At 47.9% G+C, this 24,872-nt stretch overlaps 1 protein-coding gene across 3 annotated transcripts in view; it reads left to right on the top strand.

The window, feature by feature from the left end:
- SIX4 (SIX homeobox 4) overlaps window positions 1-24,872 on the top strand; it is a 59,049-nt gene that overhangs the window by 20,436 nt on the left and 13,741 nt on the right. Inside the window, exons 3-4 of one of the 3 annotated variants that reach the window (XR_010190470.1) lie at window positions 17,125-17,195; window positions 17,281-17,365. The exons of 1 other annotated variant lie outside the window; for it this stretch is intronic. Coding sequence is in view for 1 of the 2 variants with exons in the window: in XM_063947716.1 (XP_063803786.1) it covers window positions 17,281-18,074 (794 nt within the window). In the remaining variant the exon portion in view is untranslated. Of the gene's footprint in view, window positions 1-17,124; window positions 17,196-17,280; window positions 18,164-24,872 lie in introns of those variants that run through there. One more of the 3 variants, XM_063947716.1, reaches the window with a different exon arrangement.

The raw sequence follows: 24,872 nt of genomic DNA on the forward strand, positions 1-24,872 counted from the left end.
GGTGCATCACTGCACACGAGTCCTGGGAAAAATGGTGGCTTCATACGAAGCAATTCCATTCGGCAGGTTCCATGCAAGGACCTTCCAGTGGGACCTCTTGGACAAGTGGTCAGGATCGCATCTTCAGATGCATCAACTGATAACCCTGTCTCCAAGGACCAGGGTGTCTCTGGTGTGGTGGCTGCAGAGTGCTCATCTTCTAGAGGGCCGCAGATTCGGCATACAGGACTGGGTCCTGGTGACCACGGATGCCAGCCTTCGAGGCTGGGGCGCAGTCGCACAGGGAAGAAATTTCCAGGGACTTTGGTCAAGTCAGGAGTCGTCCCTACACATAAATATTCTGGAGCTGAGGGCCATTTACAATGCCCTAAGTCAGGCAAGGCCCCTGCTTCAAAACCAGCTGGTTCTGATCCAATCAGACAACATCACGGCAGTCGCCCATGTAAACCGACAGGGCGGCACAAGAAGCAGGATGGCGATGGCAGAAGCCACAAGGATTCTCCGATGGGCGGAAAATCACGTACTAGCACTGTCAGCAGTGTTCATTCCGGGAGTGGACAACTGGGAAGCAGACTTCCTCAGCAGACACGACCTACACCCGGGAGAGTGGGGACTTCATCCAGAAGTCTTCCTACTGTTGGTAAACCGTTGGGAAAGGCCACAGGTGGACATGATGGCGTCCCGCCTCAACAAAAAGCTAAAGAGATATTGCGCCAGGTCAAGGGACCCTCAGGCGATAGCTGTGGACGCTCTAGTGACACCGTGGGTGTACCAGTCGGTTTATGTGTTCCCTCCTCTGCCTCTCATACCAAAGGTACTGAGAATAATAAGAAGGCGAGGAGTAAGAACGATACTGGTGGTTCCGGATTGGCCAAGAAGAGCTTGGTACCCGGAACTTCAAGAAATGTTATCAGAGGACCCATGGCCTCTACCGCTCAGACAGGATCTGCTACAGCAGGGGCCCTGTCTGTTCCAAGACTTACTGCGGCTGCGTTTGACGGCATGGCGGTTGAATTCCGGATCCTAAAGGAAAAGGGCATTCCGGAGGAAGTCATTCCTACGCTGATAAAAGCCAGGAAAGAAGTAACCGCAAACCATTATCACCGCATTTGGCGAAAATATGTTGCGTGGTGTGAGGCCAGGAAGGCCCCTACAGAGGAATTTCAGCTGGGTCGTTTTCTGCACTTCCTACAGTCGGGAGTGACTATGGGCCTAAAATTGGGTTCCATTAAGGTCCAGATTTCGGCTCTGTCGATTTTCTTCCAGAAAGAACTGGCTTCACTGCCTGAAGTTCAGACTTTTGTAAAGGGAGTGCTTCATATTCAGCCCCCTTTTGTGCCTCCTGTGGCACCTTGGGATCTCAATGTGGTGTTGAGTTTCCTAAAATCACATTGGTTTGAACCACTTAAAACTGTGGATCTGAAATATCTCACGTGGAAAGTGGTCATGTTATTGGCCTTGGCTTCGGCCAGGCGTGTGTCAGAATTGGCGGCTTTGTCATGTAAAAGCCCTTATCTGATTTTCCATATGGATAGGGCAGAATTGAGGACTCGTCCCCAGTTTCTCCCTAAGGTGGTATCAGCTTTTCACTTGAACCAACCTATTGTGGTGCCTGCAGCTACTAGGGACTTGGAGGATTCCAAGTTACTGGACGTAGTCAGGGCCTTGAAAATGTATGTTTCCAGGACGGCTGGAGTCAGGAAAACCGACTCGCTTTTTATCCTGTATGCACCCAACAAAATAGGTGCTCCTGCTTCTAAGCTGGATTTGTAGCACAATTCAGCTGGCGCATTCTGCGGCTGGATTGCCGCATCATAAATCAGTGAAAGCCCATTCCACGAGGAAGGTGGGCTCATCTTGGGCGGCTGCCCGAGGGGTCTCGGCTTTACAACTTTGCCGAGCTGCAACTTGGTCAGGGGCAAACACGTTTGCTAAATTCTACAAATTTGATACCCTGGCTGAGGAGGACCTTGAGTTCTCTCATTCGGTGCTGCAGAGTCATCCGCACTCTCCCGCCCGTTTGGGAGCTTTGGTATAATCCCCATGGTCCTTACGGAGTCCCCAGCATCCACTAGGTCGTCAGAGAAAATAAGAATTTACTCACCGGTAATTCTATTTCTCGTAGTCTGTAGTGGATGCTGGGCGCCCATCCCAAGTGCGGATTGTCTGCAATACTTGTATATAGTTATTGCCTAACTAAAGGGTTATTGTTGAGCCATCTGTTGAGAGGCTCAGTTATATTTCATACTGTTAACTGGGTATAATATCACGAGTTATACGGTGTGATTGGTGTGGCTGGTATGAGTCTTACCCGGGATTCAAAATCCTTCCTTATTGTGTCAGCTCTTCCGGGCACAGTATCCTAACTGAGGTCTGGAGGAGGGGCATAGAGGGAGGAGCCAGTGCACACCAGATAGTACCAAATCTTTCTTATAGAGTGCCCAGTCTCCTGCGGAGCCCGTCTATTCCCCATGGTCCTTACGGAGTCCCCAGCATCCACTACGGACTACGAGAAATAGAATTACCGGTGAGTAAATTCTTATTTTTTTTCTCTGACGTCCTAGTGGATGCTGGGAACTCCGTAAGGACCATGGGGAATAGACGGCTCCGCAGGAGACTGGGCACATCTAAAGAAAGATTTAGGTCTATTTGGTGTGCACTGGCTCCTCCCCCTATGACCCTCCTCCAAGCCTCAGTTAGATTTCTGTGCCCGGCCGAGCTGGATGCACACTAGGGGCTCTCCTGAGCTCCTAGAAAGAAAGTATAGTTTAGGTTTTTTATTTTACAGTGAGACCTGCTGGCAACAGGCTCACTGCAGCGAGGGACTAAGGGGAGAAGAAGCGAACCTACCTAAGTGGTGGTAGCTTGGGCTTCTTAGGCTACTGGACACCATTAGCTCCAGAGGGATCGCACACAGGACCAGACCTCGTCGTCCGTTCCCGGAGCCGCGCCGCCGTCCTCCTTACAGAGCCAGAAGCAAGAAGGTTCGGAAAATCGGCGGCTGAAGACTTCTGTCTTCTCCAAGGTAGCGCACAGCACTGCAGCTGTGCGCCATTGCTCCGCATGCACACCACACACTTCGGTCACTGATGGGTGCAGGGCGCTGGGGGGGGGCGCCCTGAGCAGCAATATTAACACCTTGGCTGGCAAAACTGACACCATATATAGCCCCAGAGGCTATATAGGTGTAAATTACCCCTGCCAGAATAACACAAAAAGCGGGAGAAAGCCAGCCGAAAAAGGGGCGGAGCCATCTCCCTCAGCACACTGGCGCCATTTTCCCTCACAGCTCCGCTGGAAGGATCGCTCCCTGGGCTCCCCTGCAGTCCTGCACTACAGAAAGGGTAAAAAAGAGGGGGGGGCACAAATTTAGGCGCAGTATAATATATATATATGCAGCTATAAGGGAAAACACTCTTTATAGGTGATATCCCGGTGGTATATAGCGCTCTGGTGTGTGCTGGCATACTCTCCCTCTGTCTCCCCAAAGGGCTTTGTGATGGCAGACACAGATGTCGACACGGATACCGACTCCAGTGTCGACGACGATGAGACTAGTGTACCCTCCAATAGGTCCACCCGTTACATGATTGAGGCAATGAAAAATGTATTACACATTTCTGATAGTACCCCAGGTACCACAAAAAAGGGTATTATGTTCGGTGAGAAAAAACTACCAGTAGTTTTTCCTGCATCTGAGGAATTAAATGAGGTGTGTGAGGAAGCCTGGACTTCCCCCGATAAGAAATTGATAATTTCTAAACGGTTATTGGCAGCGTACCCTTTCCCGCCAGAGGATAGGTCACGTTGGGAAACGTCCCCTAGGGTAGATAAAGCGCTTACACGTTTATCAAAACAGGTGGCACTACCGTCTCCGGATACGGCCGCCCTAAAGGATCCTGCTGATAGAAAGCAGGAGGCTACCCTAAAAGCTATATATACACACACGGGCATTATATTGCGACCAGCGATTGCATCAGCATGGATGTGCAGTGCTGCTGCTGCGTGGTCAGATTCCCTGTCGGATAATATTGATACCCTGGATAGGGACATTATTTTGCTGACAGTAGAGCATATAAAGGACGCTGTCTTATACATGCGTGATGCACAGAGGGATATTTGCCGGCTGGCATCAAAAATAAGCGCAATGTCCATTGCCGCCAGAAGGGGGTTATGGACTCGGCAGTGGTCAGGTGATGCCGATTCAAAAAGGCACATGGAAGTTTTGCCTTATAAGGGGGTGGAACTGTTTGGGGATGGTCTTTCAGACCTCGTTTCCACAGCTACGGCTGGGAAATCGACATTTTTGCCACAGACTACCCCACAGCAAAAGAAGGCACCGTATTATCAAGTACAGTCCTTTCGGCCCCATAAACACAAGAGGGCTCGAGGCGCATCCTTTCTGCCGAGAGGCAAAGGTAGAGGGAAAAAGCTGCAGCATACAGCCAGTTCCCAAGAGCAAAAGTCCTCCCCCGCATCCGGTAAGTCCACAGCATGACGCTGGGGCTTCACAGGCGGATCCGGGTACGGTGGGGGCCCGTCTCAGAAATTTCAGCACACAGTGGGCTCTCTCACAGGTGGATCCCTGGGCCCTTCAAGTAGTATCTCAGGGGTACAGGCTGGAATTCGAGATGTCCCCCCCCCCCCGCCGTTTTCTAAAATCTGCCTTACCAGCAACTCCCTCTGCCAGGGAGGCAGTGTTGGTGGCTATCCAAAAACTGTATTCACAGAAAGTGATTGTCAAGGTACCCCTCCTTCAGCAAGGGAAGGGTTACTATTCCACAGTGTTTGTGGTACCGAAACCGGACGGTTCGGTGAGACCCATCTTAAATTTAAAATCCTTGAACACTTATATCAAAAGGTTCAAGTTCAAGATGGAATCGCTCAGGGCGGTTATTGCGAGCCTGGATGAGGGGGATTACATGGTCTCCCTGGACATCAAGGATGCGTACCTGCATGTCCCCATTTACCCTCCTCACCAGGAGTACCTCAGATTTGTGGTACAGGACTGTCACTATCAGTTCCAGACGCTGCCGTTTGGGTTATCCACGGCACCGAGGGTCTTTACCAAGGTAATGGCCGAAATGATGATACTCCTTCGCAAGAAGGGAGTTTTAATTATCCCGTACTTGGACGATCTCCTGATAAAGGCGAGGTCCAAGGAACAGTTGGTAGTGGGGGTAGTACTTTCTCGGGAAGTGCTACAACAGCACGGCTGGATTCTCAATATTCCAAAGTCACAGCTGGTCCCGACGACACGTCTTCTGTTCCTGGGAATGATTCTGGACACAGACCAGAAAAAAGTGTTTCTTCCAGTGGAAAAAGCCGAGGAGTTGTCATCTCTAGTCAGAGACCTCCTAAAACCGGGACAGGTGTCGGCACATCAATGCACACGAGTCCTGGGAAAAATGGTAGCTTTGTACGAAGCAATTCCATTCGGAAGGTTCCACGCAAGGACTTTCCAGTGGGACCTGTTGAACAAATGGTCCGGGTCCCATCTCCAGATGCAACAGCGGATAACCCTGTCGGCAAGGACCAGGGTGTCGCTGCTGTGGTGGCTGCAGAGGGCTCATCTACTAGAGGGCCGCAGATTCGGAATACAGGACTGGGTCCTGGTGACCACGGATGCCAGCCTTCGGGGCTGGGGCGCAGTCACACAGGGAAGAAATTTCCAGGGACTGTGGTCAAATCAGGAGATTTCGCTTCACATAAATATTCTAGAGCTAAGGGCCATTTACAGTGCCCTAAGCCAAGCAAGGCCCCTGCTTCAGAACCAGCCAGTACTGATCCAATCAGACAACATCACGGCGGTCGCCCATGTAAACAGACAGGGCGGCACAAGATGCAGGAGGGCAATGGCAGAAGCCACAAGGATTCTCCGATGGGCGGAAAATCATGTGTTAGCACTGACAGCAGTGTTCATTCCGGGAGTGGACAACTGGGAAGCAGACTTCCTCAGCAGGCACGACCTACACCCGGGAGAATGGGGACTTCATCCAGAAGTCTTCCAAATGCTGGTAAACCGGTGGGAAAGACCACAGGTGGACATGATGGCGTCCTGCCTCAATAAAAAGCTAAAAAGATATTGCGCCAGGTCAAGGGACCCTCAGGCGATCGCGGTGGACGCTCTAGTAACACCGTGGGTGTACCAGTCGGTTTGTGTTTCCTCCTCTGCCTCTCATTCCCAAGGTACTGAGAATAATACGAAGGCGAGGAGTGAAAACTATACTCGTGGTTCCGGATTGGCCAAGAAGAGCTTGGTACCCGGAACTTCAAGAGATGCTTTCAGAGGACCCTTGGCCTCTGCCGCTCAGACAAGACCTGCTGCAGCAGGGGCCCTGTCTGTTCCAAGACTTACCACGGCTGCGTTTGACGGCATGGCGGTTGAACACCGGATCCTGAAGGAAAAGTGTATTCCGGAGGAAGTCATCCCTACCCTGATCAAAGCCAGGAAGGATGTCACCGCAAAACATTATCACCGCATTTAGCGGAAATATGTTGCTGCTTGGTGTGAGGCCAGGAAGGCCCCAACGGAGGAATTTCAACTGGGTCGATTCCTGCATTTCCTGCAAGCAGGGGTGACGTTGGGCCTCAAATTGGGGTCCATTAAGGTCCAGATTTTGGCCCTGTCGATTTTCTTCCAGAAAGAACTGGCTTCACTGCCTGAAGTTCAGACTTTTGTCCAAGGAGTTCTGCGTTTTCAGCCTCCTTTTGTGCCCCCAGTGGCACCTTGGGATCTCAATGTGGTTTTGGAGTTCCTGAAATCACATTGGTTTGAACCACTTAAGACTGTGGATTTGAAATATCTCACGTGGAAAGTGGTCATGCTGTGTTGGCTCTGGCTTCGGCCAGGCGTGTGTCAGAATTGGCGGCTTTGTCCTATAAAAGCCCTTATCTGATTTTCCATATGGATAGGGCAGAGTTGAGGACTCGTCCTCAGTTTCTCCCGAAGGTGGTATCAGCGTTTCACTTGAACCAGCCTATTGTGGTGCCTGCGGCTACTAGGAACTTGGAGGATTCCAAGTTACTGGACGTAGTCAGGGCCCTGAAAATTTATGTTTCCAGGACGGCTGGAGTCAGGAAAACTGACTCGCTGTTTATCCTGTATGCACAAAACAAACTGGGTGCTCCTGCTTCTAAGCAGACTATCGCGCGCTGGATTTGTAGCACTATTCAGCTGGCGCATTCTGCGGTGGGACTACCGCAGCCTAAATCTGTAAAAGCCCATTCCACAAGGAAGGTGGGCTCATCTTGGGTGGCTGCCCGAGGGGTCTCGGCTTTGCAACTTTGCCGAGCTGCTACTTGGTCAGGGGCAAACACGTTTGCTAAATTCTACAAATTTGATACCCTGGCTGAGGAGGACCTGGAGTTCTCTCATTCGGTGTTGCAGAGTCATCCGCACTATCCCGCCCGTTTGGGAGCTTTGGTATAATCCCCATGGTCCTTACGGAGTCCCCAGCATCCACTAGGACGTCAGAGAAAATAAGAATTTACTCACCGGTAATTCTATTTCTCGTAGTCCGTAGTGGATGCTGGGCGCCCATCCCAAGTGCGGATTGTCTGCAATACTTGTAAATAGTTAGTTACACAAATCGGGTTGTTATTGCGAGCCATCTGTTCAGAGGCTCCGTTGTTATCATGCTGTTAACCGGGGTTCCTATCACGAGTTATACGGTGTGGCTGGTATGAGTCTTACCCGGGATTCAAAATCCTTCCTTATTGTGTCAGCTCTTCCGGGCACAGTGTCCTAACTGAGGCTTGGAGGAGGGTCATAGGGGGAGGAGCCAGGGCACACCAGATAGACCTAAATCTTTCTTTAGATGTGCCCAGTCTCCTGCGGAGCCGTCTATTCCCCATGGTCCTTACGGAGTCCCCAGCATCCACTACGGACTACGAGAAATAGAATTACCGGTGAGTAAATTCTTATTTTTTTGCCCGATCTACCGTCCCTTTAGACAGGGCGATATACAATTGTTTGTACTTTTCTCTGACGTCCTAGTGGATGCTGGGAACTCCGAAAGGACCATGGGGAATAGCGGGCTCCGAAGGTGGCTGGGCACTCTAGAAAGATTTATGACTACCTGGTGTGCACTGGCTCCTCCCACTATGACCCTCCTCCAAGCCTCAGTTAGATTTTGTGCCCGGCCGAGGTTGGATGCACACTAGGGGCTCTCCTGAGCCCTTAGACAGAAAGTATAGATTTAGGTTTTTTATTTTCAGTGAGACCTGCTGGCAACAGGCTCACTGCAGCGAGGGACTAAGGGGAGAAGAAGCGAACTCGCCTGCTTGCAGCCGGATTGGGCTTCTTAGGCTACTGGACACCATTAGCTCCAGAGGGATCGACCGCAGGCCCAGCCTTGATGTTCGGTCCCGGAGCCGTGCCGCCGTCCCCCTTACAGAGCCAGAAGCAAGAAGAGGTCCGGAAAATCGGCGGCATGAAGACTTCTGTCTTCACCAAGGTAGCGCACAGCACTGCAGCTGTGCGCCATTGCTCCTCATACACACTTCACACTCCGGTCACTGAGGGTGCAGGGCGCTGGGGGGGGGCGCCCTGAGCAGCAATAAAAACACCTTGGCTGGCAAAAATACCACAATATATAGCCCCAGAGGCTATATATGTGGTAAATACCCCTGCCAGATTCCACAAAAAAGCGGGAGAATAGGCCGCGGAAAAGGGGCGGAGCTATCTCCTTCAGCACACTGACGCCATTTTCTCCCTCACAGCTCCACTAGAAGGAAGCTCCCTGGCTCTCCCCTGCAGACTACACTACAGAAAAGGGTAAAAAAGAGAGGGGGGGCATTAAATTTAGGCGCAGTATATATTTATATAGAAAAAAGCAGCTATAGGGGACATAACTCAGTTAGTCCCTGCATTATATAGCGCTCTGGTGTGTGCTGGCATACTCTCACTCTGTCCCCCCAAAGGGCTTTTGTGGGTCCTGTCCTCTATTAGAGCATTCCCTGTGTGTGTGGGGTGTGTCGGTACGGCTGTGTCGACATGTTTGATGAGGATAATGATGTGGAGGCGGAGCAGATGCCTTTAGAAGGGATGTCTCCCCCTGGGGGGCAGACACCTGAGTGGATGAGCTTATGGAAAGAAATGAGTGCACGTATAGACTCCTTACATAAGAAATTTGACGACATGCCAACTGTGGGACAGCCGAGTTCTCAGCTCGTGCCTGTCCAGGTGTCTCAAAGGTCATCAGGGGCTCTAAAACGCCCGCTACCTCAGATGGCAAACGCAGATGTCGACACTGATACTGACACCAGTGTCGACGACGATGAGTCGAATCTAATGCCCATTAAGGCCATTCACTGCATGATTGAGGCAATGAAAGAGGTGTTAAACATTTCTGATTTACATCCAGGTACCACAAAAAAGGGTATTATGTTTGGGGAGAAAAAACTACCCGTAGTTTTTCCCCCGTCAGATGAATTAAATGAAGTGTGTGAAGAAGCGTGGGCTTCCCCTGATAAAAAATTGGTAATTCCTAAGAAGGTACTAATGGCGTTCCCTTTCCCGCCAGAGGGATAGGTTACGTTGGGAAACACCTCCTAGGGTGGATAAAGCGCTCACACGTTTGTCTAATAAGGTGGCACTACCGTCTCAGGATACGGCCGCCCTTAAGGAGCCTGCTGATAGAAAGCAGGAGGCGATCCTGAAGTCTGTATATACACACTCAGGCATTATACTTAGACCAGCTATTGCGTCAGCATGGATGTGCAGTGCTGCCGCTGCGTGGTCGGATAAACTGTCAGAAAATATTGACACATTAGACAGAGATACGATTCTGCTAACAATTGACCATATCAAAGACTCAGTCTTATATATGAGAGATGCACAGAGGGAAATCTGCCGGCTGGCATCTAAAGTAAGTGCATTGTCCATTTCTGCTAGGAGATGCTTATGGACTCGCCAGTGGACTGGTGATGCAGATTCCAAAAGGCACATGGAAGTTTTGCCTTATAAGGGGGAGGAATTATTTGGGGATGGTCTCTCCGACCTAGTTTCCACAGCAACGTCTGGGAAGTCAGCATTTTTACCCCATGTCCCATCACAGCCTAAGAAGGCGCCATTTTATCAGGTTCAGTCCTTTCGGACCCAGAAAAACAAGCGTGGAAAAGGAGGGTCTTTTCTGTCTAGAGGCAGAGGTAGGGGAAAAAGGCTGCAACAAACAGCAGGTTCCCAGGAGCAAAAGTCCTCCCCCGCTTCTTCTTCCAAGTCCGCCGCATGACGGTGGGGCTCCACAGGCGGAGCTAGGTACGGTGGGGGCTCGCCTCAAGAATTTCAGCGATCAGTGGGCTCGCTCACAGGTGGATCCCTGGATCCTTCAAATAGTATCTCAGGGGTACAAACTGGAATTCGAGGCGGCTCCACCCCACCGGTTCCTAAAATCTGCCTTGCCGATTGCTCCCTCAGACAGGGAGGCGGTGCTAGCGGCAATTCACAAGCTGTATTCCCAGCAGGTGATAATCAAGGTACCCCTTGCAAGCCATCTGTTCAGAGGCTCCGTTGTTATCATGCTGTTAACCGGGGTTCCTATCACGAGTTATACGGTGTGATTGGTGTGGCTGGTATGAGTCTTACCCGGGATTCAAAATCCTTCCTTATTATGTCAGCTCGTCCAGGCACAGTGTCCTAACTGAGGCTTGGAGGAGGGTCATAGTGGGAGGAGCCAGTGCACACCAGGTAGTCATAAATCTTTCTAGAGTGCCCAGCCTCCTTCGGAGCCCGCTATTCCCCATGGTCCTTTCGGAGTTCCCAGCATCCACTACGGACTACGAGAAATAGAATTACCGGTGAGTAAATTCTTATTTTTGCACATCGTGCCAATTTCCATCCTATCTCTAGGAGGGGTATGCAGGAGATATCTCGCTAGAAGAGAAGCCTCCTGCATGTAGCTGCGATCCCAGCACTACGATCCAATGATCGCGATGTTCCCCATAGAAGACCAGCTGAGTAAGCCTTAGCTTGTGCAGCTGGCCAACGGAAGCGGGCGTTGCGAGGCAAGAAAGTCCGCACGGTGACACGCAGACCCTGGGCTCTCCCCTCCTAGAAAACGGTGGAAGCCACACCCTCATTTCTTGTAACACTCCACTTCTCTCTCCACTTTATCATTCTCCAGGGTTAATATAATGTAAAAGTAAATTTAACAGACAAAAATAATTAACTTATAATAGTAAAGTTGATTCTGTTACTGAAAGAAAGATAGTTTGCTTATTCATTAAGATTTTGATATAGTATTATATCACCTACTTGGTGATTCACTGTTAAATGTGCACAGGTTACACAATTGCTTTACGTTTACCACATTTATTTAAATGTATCCTCAGGATGCCTCCATCTTGCAATAAAATTGTGAAAATCTTAGTTAATTCTAGAAGCTGAATTTAATTTTGGGTACACGCACATGTGTCATGAATGGTGATTCCGTTGCTGACTTTGAAAGTCGGCTGATTTTTATAAAGGATAATGTACACAAGATGGCACTTAACCTGTACTATCAAAATAGATTGAGTATCCCATATCCAAATATTCCGAAATATTAGTGAGACAGCGATAGTGAAACCTTTGTTTTCTGATGGCTCAATGTACACAAACGTTGTACACAAATGTTTAATACACAAAGTTATTAAAAATATATTAACCTTCAAGCTGTGTGTGTATATGAAACATAAATGCATTTTGTGCTTAGACTTGGGCACCATCACCATGATATCTCACCATGGTATGCAATTATTCCAAAATACGGAAAAATCAGATATCCAAAATACTTCTGGTCCCAAGCATTTTGGATAAGGGATACTCAACCTGTATTTTATATAGGATTTATTGTGGGCTGTTGGGTTAGTATGACTTGTTCACATGTGTGGTGGCAGTTGTATAATGAATAGCAGATCACTGTGAAGTGGTTATTCCATTACTTGTAGAATTGCCCTATATATCCTACAGTTGTACATTATGTATAGATCAATCAAGTTTTAGCAACCAGTGAAATAATTATTATAGAGCGGTATTTCCCAACCTCAGTCCCCAAGACACACTAACAGTCTAGACTTTAGTGAGCACAGATGGTTAAATCAAAATAAATGAGGTTCTGATTTGGGGGTCTATTTACGAACCCTTGGTTGAAGATAAAGTACCAGACTAACAGATCCTTACTGCCATGTTGCAGGCTGTTTGAAAAATGACAGAGCTGAATGGCTGGTACTCATTCTCCATCACCTTTATCTCCATCCACTTTATCTCCATCCAAGTCTTAGTAAATAACCCCTAAGTTAAGTATGGCTGTCCTTTAAAACCTGGACTGCTAGTGTGCCTTGAGGATCATGGTTGGGAACCATCTTTGTCCAATTGTCCCAATTCGGTCACAGTTTTTTAAAATTTATTTAATCTGTGTTCCAGATTGAAATAGGTCCCTCAGTCAGGGCTTAGGGAGAGGTGGTGGAACTAATTTCCCCACGCCACCTACCACTACCATTAGTTGGATCCAGGGCGAGTGCTAGGGTTTTCAGCACCTCCTCCTGCAAACTGTAAATTTGTACCCTACCCCCCATACTATATAAAGGGACAGTGCGCACCAAAGGCTAATTTTGCAGAAAAAGGGGTGTGACCTCACAAGCTATGTGATCACAATAGTATCCCCAATTCAAATTGCGCCACACAGTAGCACAATCTTAATCACATTAAGGGGCAGTACGTGCAGTATGCAGTGTATTCATGTTAAGACAAACTATAGTACCCCTTATACATATTATGCCACACAGTAGTGCCCCTTATACACAATGCCCACAGTAGTAGTGCCCCTTATACACAATGCCCACAGTAGTAGGTCCCCTTATACACAATGCCCACAGTAGTAGTGCCCCTTATACACAATGCCCACAGTAGTAGTGCCCCTTATACACAATGACCACAGTAGTAGTGCCCCTTATACACAATGCCCACAGTGGTAGTGCCCGTTATACACAATGCCCACAGTAGTAGTGCCCCTTATACACAATGCCCACAGTAGTAGTGCCCCTTATACACAATGCCCACAGTAGCAGTGCCCCTTATGCACTTAATGCCTACAGTAGCAGGGCCCCCTATGCACTTAATGCCCACAGTAGCAGGGCCCCTTATGCACTTAATGCCCACAGTAGTGTCACATCTCTGCCTCTGTCACTCCAGCAGCTCACCGTCTGTGTCTGTCCTGCAGCTCCATGCCCTGTCTCCCTCCAGCAGTTTCCCCACTTCTGTGTCTCTCAAGCCCCCTCATACCTTGTCTTCAGCATGCACAGAGCCTGCTCCCCTTTGTGGGTCGTCTTCACTTCAGCGGTGGTGACCGCATGATATCACATATGTCGTGCCGGAAAAGGATGCAGCTGGGACCTGAGGAGGAGGCGAACGCTGTCCGACAGACACAGTGTATGTGAGTACCAAGAGGTGTGGGCCGCAAGCGGAGGTAGACCATGAAGCTGCCAGATCCTGACGAAGAGGGAGGTGGTCTCGGCTAGTCGGTGATACTAGTGCCGCTCACATCATCTACTGACGTGTGTGGCAGGGCAGGCTGTTCTGATGGAATTACTGTGCAGGGCCGTGAGAGAGACGGAACTAGTTCCACCTACTATTACAGGTGACGGAACTCCGTTCCACCCTGCTCCCCCCAACTTTAACCACTGCACTCAGTGTAAATGAATGGCATATTTACATTGATTGCTGTTCTCGCATAGTAAATAGAGAATGTATTTTTTGTTTTTTTTCTTTGCCTTAATTTTACGGTGTGGTGACTTTTGATGCCTGAAATCTACAGAGATGTTACCACTAATGCACAGACTGTTCTAGTGGAGCGATAGCAGCTTCATATTCAGTGATGACAGAGTTGAATAAGTGATTGTGGGGTCTATGTGCTGAAGGTGCAATATACTACACTAGACGACCTGCAAATGATGATTTCTCATTAACGATTTCCCTTGAACTTTCCCGGCAGTACTGGGCAAACAATAGAGTACAATAAGATATATCTTAAGATCTGGGAGTGGCTACATCCAGGAGCATGCTGTCGTTGACAATAGCTTCAGATCTTCCCTGCAGCAGTGAAGATCAGAAGATCCGACCAGCAGGACCGCGCATCGTGATCATTCAGACACTGAACGATCTGTACTATTATGAACAATTTGTAGTTTTGGTCTGTCGGAAATGGCCAAATCCCTCATAATATTGTCTAGTGCAGGGGTGGCCAACCAGACAGAGACAAAAAATCTTGTTAGGTACATCAAAGAGCCAAAGGCGAGCATGCAAAAATGGGGTGTGGCCTTGTGCCCGCTAGGCCATGCCCTGGTATAAAATACATTGAAAAAGCCAGATCCACATAAATACATTTTTAAAGCCAGATCCAACATAAAATACATTGAAGAAGTCACTTCCGCATAAAGTAATTGAAAAAGCCAGAACCATATAAAATATAATGAAAGACGAGTCACATAGTACACTTCAGCTCTCCCATGTGTCACTTCAGCCAGCACCTTGCTGTGTCACTCCAGCCAGCTTCCCCACGTGTCACTCCTGCTAGCACCCTCCTATGTCACTTCATGCAGCTCTCCCATGTGTCACTCCTGCTAGCACCCTCATGTGTCACTTCAGAGCCCCTCTTCCCAACTCATGCCATTGTAGCAGCTCCTTATTACCCCTTTCACACCGCACAAATATCCCGGTATCGACCCGGCAATATGCAAGGTCAACACGTGTTGGTGTTCGGTGTAAATGGGCCATGGTCGAATTCCTGGGTCGCCTGACCCGACAATTCAACTCTGGTTATAAGCAGTGTTATTCCTGGGTTGAATACCGGGTCAGTGGCAGCGGGTTCCCGGGTCGATGGGTCCCGTTTACTGCATAGGGAGAGGCGGCACGGAGAGGAGCTCATCTCCCAACGCCGCCTCCACCCCCACTGCCGAGTCGGGAAGCCACCTGTTAGGGTCTAATGCCGGATCCCACCCGGGAAGGACCGTTTCTAATTCCCGGGTGGGATCCTGCATTGGCAATGTGAAAGGGGCTTAAGGATCCTCTGTTTGATGGTGGGTGTTTTATCTCTAGTTTCTGGCTTCCTCAGTCCACAGCCCTCGTAGTGCTTCTGTGTGTCTTTCTGGAGTGCAGTGGTTACTGGATCTGTTGTGGTAATGTGACTTCAAGTGTCGGGAGCGACATTTAAAGAAAGAAAGAGCCACATGCGGCTCAAGAGCCACAGGTTGGCCACCCCTGGTCTAGTGTATGGGCACCTTAAACCTTGGAGAGAGAGAAAGTACCAACCAATCAGCTCTTAACTGCCATGTTAAAGGCTGTGTTTGAAATATGGCAGGTGTTGATTGGTTGGTAGTTTCTCCAGGGTTTAGTACATCTTCCCCTTAGTTTTGAAGGGTAGAAAGAAATCAGATTATTACCTCTTACCTGCACTCCCGGTACCTCATTTTTCAATATGAAGTTATGCAGTGTAGAGTTTTAATACAGAACGCTGTCATGGAAGAAATAACACTCAACCCCTAGAGTAGACAATGCTGTTGCCATTGGTGTGAATACATAAATTATTACAATAATATAGCTTTGGGGCTATCAACTAATTAGTTCATGGGATTTATGTGTTTTGGCAGGGACTTCAGTGTGTCCCACAGTCTCTATTGTATGTTTGTTAAAGATGGCATATTAAGCAGTCACTGCAGTTGGCTAGTTTGTTTTTGTTCATTTACATTTATAATCTGTAATTAACAAGTAGTATTGCTTCCTGATGGTGTAACACATTTGTGATCTGTAGGAAGGAATAGTGCAGTTGTAACACTAGTGTTCATTCTAGCACAACCTGTGCAGTTTCTCTTTCCTGCGTGGGGTGTCACTCTATTCTCTGGTGCTTCTAGCTTACTCTGGTCTGTATTTCAGCAGACTAGAGTAAGCTAGAAGCACCAGAGCAGAGTGCGATACCCCAGGCAGAAAAAATTAACTGCACAGGTTGTGACAGGTGTGGGGTACTAGAATGAACAATATGGGGAATTTAATTGTATCACTATGGGGGCGCAAAATGGAGCAATTCAATTGATGCCACACTTTTTTTGCCCAGTAGCCGCAGGAATGACACTTCTCGCAGATTCAGAAGATGCGAGGAGAAATGTGGGCACTTTGGGTGTCTGAATGGAAGTTATGCCTAGCTTTTTGTACTCTCAAAAACAGCTGCCTATTCTAGATTGTGTTCCCCTTTGGGTTGAGAAATATTGGCCTTGGCCCTCACTGAATTTACCATTTCATAGTATGTCTTGTTCTTGGCATTTTAAAATTCCATAGTGTTAAGCGCTGTGACTGTTATTAAGGCCAGATTTGTTTTTGTACCCCAAGTGTACTAATAATTCACTACACCGAGCTCTGTAACTGCAAAGTCCTACATTTTGGAACCATTAGAATGGGTACTCTGCATATAGTTATAGTTTATACACACCTCTAATTTATTATAGATGTGGCGGCTGTCGAGCGCCTTCTCCGATGCAAGGACTGAATTTACAAGTTACTACTCTCACCAGCTTTTCCCATGGTGGCTCCATGCTGTTCTACTGGGGCTGTGCCAGTTCTGTAATCGGATTGTCAAATTAAGGGGGTGACCCAAGCCACAATAACCTCACCTCCCCCCCTCCCTGTACAGCTAATGTAAATCAATACATTATCAGTTTATTATTTTCAAAGGTGTGAAAGATGTGCAGTACATGGAAGTTTTTTAAATCTGATTTCTATGTGGTTCCACTTAATTCATTGTGCTGTGTTCATTGCCTGTTGTATGAAGTCTGGGCTACTGCAAGAGAGAGAAGTGGTCTCACTGTTAAGAGTATTAAACCAAGAACATGGCAGCATTGTGGAGAATCGCCAGAATGCAAACACACATTCTAGTTTCTCTTATGTTGGAGCATGTGAGGAAGATAGATGGTCTACATGATGTTTCAGGTAAGCGAATGTCATTTTTACGTATCTATATTTCTATCAAGTAAAATATTATATCTTAATTTGGTTTCTAATATGTAACCAGCCTGTATGGTTTTATTTATTTTTATTTCTCTGTGCCTATTGGCAACACTTTTTTTTGTTTAAGCAACAAATTATTTGTTTTCAAGGTTAGACCTCTTCATCCTGCTCCTTGCAGTAGCTCAGTCTACACGGCCTTGTGCTGCAGGCTTCTCCATTTGTAAGTATTCCATGTGGAATATCATATATGCTTAGAATCTCAAAGGCTCATTTCAATATGTCTTGTGTTTTTTTTTTTTCCATAGGTGGCCCTGACGATGGTGGGCAGTGTCAGGTGCTGCCCCCGGATTATGAACATTTCATGGATGTCCACCACGAAGGATCCTCTCCGCTGCAAGGTCTTCGTGAGACAAATTCCCCAAAGACTATTCTGCACAACTTTAAACCCGGGAAACTGAATTATACACCTTTTGAGGACAAGAAAGTAAAACTGAATTTTCACAAAGGTTGCTCATCTCGTGTCTATTCACATGATAGTGACGCAAGTTGCTCTATGTCTAGGTTACAGCAGACTTGTGTAGACCCATGTGTAGCTAAGGGTAGTGTGTATGGTCCATTTTCAACCTTTAGCACAAGATGTAATGGACATATTCAAAACCAGATGAACTTTGTTGAGGCATCAACAAATTGTTCAACAGAAGAACTATCTCTGCCTGAGGCAGATTCCTCTTCGGACTGTAATGACCATTCAATACTGGAACGGCCAAAACTGAAAATAAAAAAGAAATACAGACGGCGCTCTTCATTGGTGTCCATTTCTCCTCGCCGTATGAATTTCCCATCATCTCAATTGATGGAAAAAACTCCTGATGAGTACGAACAGAGAAAAACGGGTCGGTATGAGGGACCATTTTCACATGCCGATCAAAGGTTAATCGACATTTGTGAACTCCAGAAAGCGATGGCCACTGACTTGCGTGGTCTGCGCAGCGAGATGGCTAATATTGGTCTGATACTTGGAAAAATGCTGGAACTCCATGAGAAATCTGTGGCCTCAAAATCTGCAGGTCCCGAAAATATCACGGCAGAAAAAAAATGATTAAAAACATTGGTATTATAGTAGGGGCCATGCGACTGTTTTGTTTCCTGCATTGGATTGTATTTAATAAATAATATTGGTAAAATTGACTTGTTTGTTATCACACTACATCATCATAGTGGCAGAGGGCTTGCATTTAAGACATAGGTCAGATTTTTCTTTCTTTCCTTTCTTCCTTTCTTTTTCTTCAGTAGTTGATGTGAGCCTAGTATACAATAATACTATATGCTTGCTGTTTCTTTGTTTTTGTTTTTTTTCACCACTTGGCTATCAGTTATCACAATAAAATGTCTCCAGTGTTGACTTGTTTACATAGATCTCAAAGGGGGAAATTCAACTGTTTCTCTATCGTCCTAAGTGGATGCTGGGGTTCCTGAAAGGACCATGGGGAATAGCGGCTCCGCAGGAGACAGGGCACAAAAGTAAAGCTTTTACAGGTCAGGTGGTGTGTACTGGCTCCTCCCCCTATGACCCTCCTCCAGACTCCAGTTAGATTTTTGTGCCCGGCCGAGAAGGGTGCAATTCTAGGTGGCTCTCATAAAGAGCTGCTTAGAGAGTTTAGCTTAGATTTTTTATTTTACAGTGATTCCTGCTGGCAACAGGATCACTGCAACGAGGGACAGAGGGGAGAAGAAGTGAACTCACCTGCGTGCAGGATGGATTGGCTTCTTGGCTACTGGACATGAAGCTCCAGAGGGACGATCACAGGTACAGCCTGGATGGTCACCGGAGCCACGCCGCCGGCCCCCTCACAGATGCTGAAGCAAGAAGAGGTCCAGAATCGGCGGCTGAAGACTCCTGCAGTCTTCTTAAGGTAGCGCACAGCACTGCAGCTGTGCGCCATTTTCCTCTCAGCACACTTCACACGGCAGTCACTGAGGGTGCAGGGCGCTGGGGGGGGGGCGCCCTGGGAGGCAAATGAAAACCTTTAAAAAGGCTAAAAATACCTCACATATAGCCCCAGAGGCTATATGGAGATATTTACCCCTGCCTAAATGTACTAAATAGCGGGAGACGAGCCCGCCGAAAAAGGGGCGGGGCCTATCTCCTCAGCACACGGCGCCATTTTCTGTCACAGCTCCGCTGGTCAGGAAGGCTCCCAGGTCTCTCCCCTGCACTGCACTACAGAAACAGGGTATAACAGAGAGGGGGGGCAAAATAAATGGCAATATATATTAATATAAAAGCAGCTATAAGGGAGCACTTAATCATAAGGCTATCCCTGTCATATATAGCGCTTTTTGGTGTGTGCTGGCAGACTCTCCCTCTGTCTCCCCAAAGGGCTAGTGGGTCCTGTCTTCGTATAGAGCATTCCCTGTGTGTCTGGTGTGTGTCGACATGTATGAGGACGTTATTGGTGTGGAGGCGGAGCAATTGCCAAATATGATGTCACCTCCTAGGGGGTCGACACCAGAATGGATGCCTTTATTTGTGGAATTACGGGATAGCGTCAACTCGCTTAAGCAGTCGTTTGCCGACATGAGGCGGCCGGACACTCAATTAGTGCCTGTCCAGGCGCCTCAAACACCGTCAGGGGCTGTAAAACGCCCCTTGCCTCAGTCGGTCGACACAGACCCAGACACAGGCACTGATTCCGGTGGTGAAGGTGACGAATCAACCGTATTTTCCAGTAGGGCCACACGTTATATGATTTTGGCAATAAAGGAGATGTTACATTTAGCTGATACTACAGGTACCACTAAACAGGGTATTATGTGGGGTGTGAAAAAACTACCAGTAGTTTTTACCGAATCAGAAGAATTAAATGACGTGTGTGATGAAGCGTGGGGTGCCCCGATAAAAAACTGCTAATTTCAAAGAAGTTATTGGCTTTATACCCTTTCCCGCCAGAGGTTAGGGAGCGCTGGGAAACACCTCCTAGGGTGGACAAAGCGCTAACACGCTTATCAAAACAAGTGGCGTTACCCTCTCCTGAGACGGCCGCACTTAAAGATCCATCAGATAGGAGGATGGAAAATATCCAAAAAGGTATATACACACATGCAGGTGTTATACTACGACCAGCTATTGCGACTGCCTGGATGTGCAGTGCTGGGGTAGTTTGGTCAGAGTCCCTGATCGAAAATATTGATACCCTGGACAGGGACAATATTTTACTGTCGTTAGAACAAATAAAGGATGCATTTCTTTATATGCGTGATGCACAGAGAGATATCTGCACACTGGCATCACGGGTAAGTGCTATGTCCATTTCGGCCAGAAGAGCTTTATGGACACGACAGTGGACAGGCGATGCGTAGAGGAGTTATTTGGGGTCGGTCTATCGGATTTGGTGGCCACGGCTACGGCCGGGAAATCCACCTTTCTACCTCAAGTCACTCCCCAACAGAAAAAGGCACCGACCTTTCAACCGCAGCCCTTTCGTTCCTTTAAAAATAAGAGAGCAAAGGGCTATTCATATCTGCCACGAGGCAGAGGACGAGGGAAGAGACAGCAACAGGCAGCTCCTTCCCAGGAACAGAAGCCCTCCCCGGCTTCTACAAAAGCCTCAGCATGACGCTGGGGCTTCGCAAGCGGACTCGGGGGCGGTAGGCGGTCGTCTCAAGAATTACAGCGCGCAGTGGGCTCACTCGCAGGTAAATCCCTGGATCCTGCAGATAATATCTCAGGGGTACAGGTTGAAATTAGAGACAGAGCCACCTCGCCGTTTCCTGAAGTCTGCTTTACCAACGTCCCCCTCAGAAAGGGAGACGGTTTTGGAAGCCATTCACAAGCTGTATTCTCAGCAGGTGATAGTCAAGGTACCTCTTCTACAACAAGGGAAGGGGTATTATTCCACTCTTTTTGTGGTACCGAAGCCGGATGGCTCGGTAAGGCCTATTCTAAATCTGAAGTCCTTGAACCTGTACATAAAGAAGTTCAAGTTCAAGATGGAGTCACTCAGAGCAGTGATAGCGAACCTGGAAGAAGGGGACTTTATGGTATCCTTGGACATCAAGGATGCGTATCTCCACGTTCCAATTACCCCTCACACCAGGGGTACCTCAGGTTCGTTGTACAAAACTGTCACTATCAGTTTCAGACGCTGCCGTTTGGTTTGTCCACGGCACCTCGGGTCTTTACAAAGGTAATGGCCGAGATAATATTTCTTCTTCGAAGAAAAGGCGTATTAATTATCCCATACTTGGACGATCTCCTAATAAGGGCAAGGTCCAGAGAACAGCTAGAGATGGGTTTAGCACTATCTCAAGAGGTGCTAAAGCAGCACGGATGGATTCTGAATATTCCAAAATCCCAATTAATGCCGACAACTCGTCTGCTGTTCCTGGGGATGATTCTGGACACAGTTCAGAAAAAGGTTTTTCTTCCCGAAGTAAAAGCCAAGGAGTTATCTGACCTGGTCAGGAACCTCCTAAAACCAGGAAAGGTGTCTGTACATCAATGCACAAGAGTCCTGGGAAAAAATGGTAGCTTCTTACGAAGCAATCCCTTTCGGCAGATTCCATGCAAAGGGATCTGTTGGACAAATGGTCAGGGTCGCATCTTCAGATGCACCTGCGGATAACCCTGTCGCCGAGGACAAGGGTATCCCTTCTGTGGTGGTTGCAGGAGGCTCATCTATTGGAGGGCCGCAGATTCGGCATGCAGGATTGGATCCTGGTGACCACGGATGCCAGCCTGAGAGGCTGGGGAGCAGTCACACAGGGAAGAAATTTCCAGGGAGTGTGGTCGAGCCTGAAAAAGTCTCTTCACATAAGCATTCTGGAACTAAGAGCAATCTACAATGCTCTAAGCCAGGCGGAACCTCTGCTTCAAGGAAGACCGGTGTTGATCCAGTCGGACAACATCACGGCAGTCGCCCATGTAAACAGACAGGGCGGCACAAGAAGCAGGAGGGCAATGGCAGAAGCTGCCAGGATCCTTCGCTGGGCGGAGAATCACGTGATAGCACTGTCAGCAGTATTCATCCCGGGCGTGGACAACTGGGAAGCAGACTTCCTCAGCAGACACGACCTTCACCCGGGAGAGTGGGGACTTCATCCAGAAGTTTTCCACATGCTATTAAACCGTTGGGTAAAACCAATGGTGGACATGATGGCGTCTCGCCTCAACAAAACACTGGACAGGTATTGCGCCAGGTCAAGAGATCCGCAGGCAATAGCTGTGGACGCGCTGGTAACACCTTGGGTGTACCAGTCGGTATATGTGTTTCCTCCTCTGCCTCTCATACCAAAGGTATTGAGGATTATACGGCAAAGAGGAGTAAGACTAGTGGCTCCGGATTGGCCAAGAAGGACTTGGTACCCGGAACTTCAAGAGATGGTCACGGACGATCCGTGGCCTCTACTTCTGAGAAGGGACCTGCTTCAGCAGGGTCCTTGTCTTTTTCAAGACTTACCGCGGCTGCGTTTGACGGCATGGCGTTTGAATGCCAGATCCTAAAAGGAAAAGGCATTCCAGAAGAAGTCATTCCTACCTTGATAAAGGCAAGGAAGGAAGTCACCGCGAAGCATTATCGCCGTATTTGGCGAAAATATGTTGCGTGGTGCGAGCAGCGGAGTGCTCCGATGGAGGAATTTCAACTGGGTCGTTTTCCTACATTTCCTGCAATCAGGATCGTCTATGGGTCTCAAATTGGGATCTATTAAGGTTCAAATTTCGGCCCTATCAATATTCTTCCAAAAAGAATTGGCCTCAGTCCCTGAGGTCCAGATTTTTATCAAAGGAGTACTGCATATACAGCCTCCTGTGGTGCCTAAGGTGGCACCGTGGGATCTAAATGTAGTTTTAGATTTCCTCAAATCCAATTGGTTTGAACCACTAAAGAATGTGGATTTGAAATATCTCACATGGAAAGTGACTATGTTACTGGCCCTGGCTTCGGCCGGGAGAGTATCTGAACTGGCGGCTTTGTTTTATAAAAGCCCTTATTTAATTTTCCATTCGATATAGGGCAGAGCTGCGGACGCGTCCGCATTTTCTCCCTAAGGTGGTATCAGCGTTTCACCTGAACCAGCCTATTGTAGTGCCTGCGGCTACAGACGACTTGAAGGACTCCAAGTTGTTGGACGTTGTCAGAGCCTTAAAAATATACATTTAAAGGACGGCTGGAGTCAGAAAATCTGACTCGCTGTTTATACTGTATGCACCCAACAAGTTGGGTGCACCTGCTTCTAAGCAGTCGATTGCTCGTTGGATTTGTAACAAAATTCAACTTGTACATTCTGTGGCAGGCCTGCCACAGCCTAAATCTGTTAAGGCCCATTCCGCAAGGAAGGTGGGCTCATCTTGGGCGGCTGCCCGAGGGGTCTCGGCATTACAACTCTGCCGAGCAGCTACGTGGTCAGGGGAGAACACGTTTGTAAATTTTTACAAATTTGATACCCTGGCAAAGGAGGACCTGGAGTTCTCTCATTCGGTGCTGCAGAGTCATCCGCACTCTCCCGCCCGTTTGGGAGCTTTGGTATAATCCCCATGGTCCTTTCAGGAACCCCAGCATCCACTTAGGACGATAGAGAAAATAAGAATTTACTTACCGATAATTCTATTTCTCGGAGTCCGTAGTGGATGCTGGGCGCCCATCCCAAGTGCGGATTATCTGCAATACTTGTACATAGTTATTGTTAACTAATTCGGGTTATTGTTTAGGAAGCCATCTTTCAGAGGCTCCTCTGTTATCATACTGTTAACTGGGTTTAGATCACAAGTTGTACGGTGTGATTGGTGTGGCTGGTATGAGTCTTACCCGGGATTCAAAATCCTCCCTTATTGTGTACGCTCGTCCGGGCACAGTACCTAACTGGAGTCTGGAGGAGGGTCATAGGGGGAGGAGCCAGTACACACCACCTGACCTGTAAAAGCTTTACTTTTGTGCCCTGTCTCCTGCGGAGCCGCTATTCCCCATGGTCCTTTCAGGAACCCCAGCATCCACTACGGACTCCGAGAAATAGAATTATCGGTAAGTAAATTCTTATTTTCTCCATGCACCTGCCACTAGAGGACACCCAACGGAGCAATTAATTTTTTCCTCTGTTCGGGTGTGGTGAGCCGGTTTCAGACACATTTCAGCTTGCAACCCCCTGGGCTGGCGAGCTGAAGTGTGCGGAAAGTCACCGTTTAATGCTCACAAACGGCACGTTTTGTGTCGCGCCCAGCGCTTCAGTAAGGTTTGGCCGTTTTTCTCGGCTAAACTTGACCTGTCTGGGTGCGATCAGTGCAATAAAAACATACCATTGAATATTGCCCCCCGAACTCCCGTCACTTTACACGGGAGATCCAGCGCAATAAAGAATTGATTCCACTCAAAGAAGACTGGTCTCCAGAAAAAAGGAGGGGGCGCGATCCTAAAGAGCAGTGTTGGTTTCCATTTCATAATCCCCTTTATGAGAAGAGAGTATCTCCCATAAACTACTGTAGTGAGGGGTAGCGTTTAACCTCGAGGGGATTCCCTTGCTCACGGGGGCGGACTCGTTCTACTAAAGGTCAGAGTCTGGTAGGAACCTGGGTTCCTGCCTAGCTCTAGAAATACTCATTTACAACTATACATAATATAGATATATCTATGTAGATGTAGTTCTTTATTCAACAATAGTTCAATCTAGGATTACCGGTCATTATTGCTCTCCTCTAAGATTAAAACAGTTTTTACATATCACATTCCTGTTTGACCTTGTGTTTTCAGTGTCACGTACTGGGCCGGTAGTTTAGTGACTATGTCAAAATATATATTTACAACCAGTGTCTATCGCTTTTCTGCTCTTTGACTATGATCAGTGTAGTATCTGTTCTTCTCCGTTTAATATCTGATAGATACACACACACACACACACACACACA

This window comes from Pseudophryne corroboree, chromosome 12 (genome assembly GCF_028390025.1).
Source record: "Pseudophryne corroboree isolate aPseCor3 chromosome 12, aPseCor3.hap2, whole genome shotgun sequence".
Taxonomy (NCBI): Eukaryota; Metazoa; Chordata; class Amphibia; order Anura; family Myobatrachidae; genus Pseudophryne; species Pseudophryne corroboree.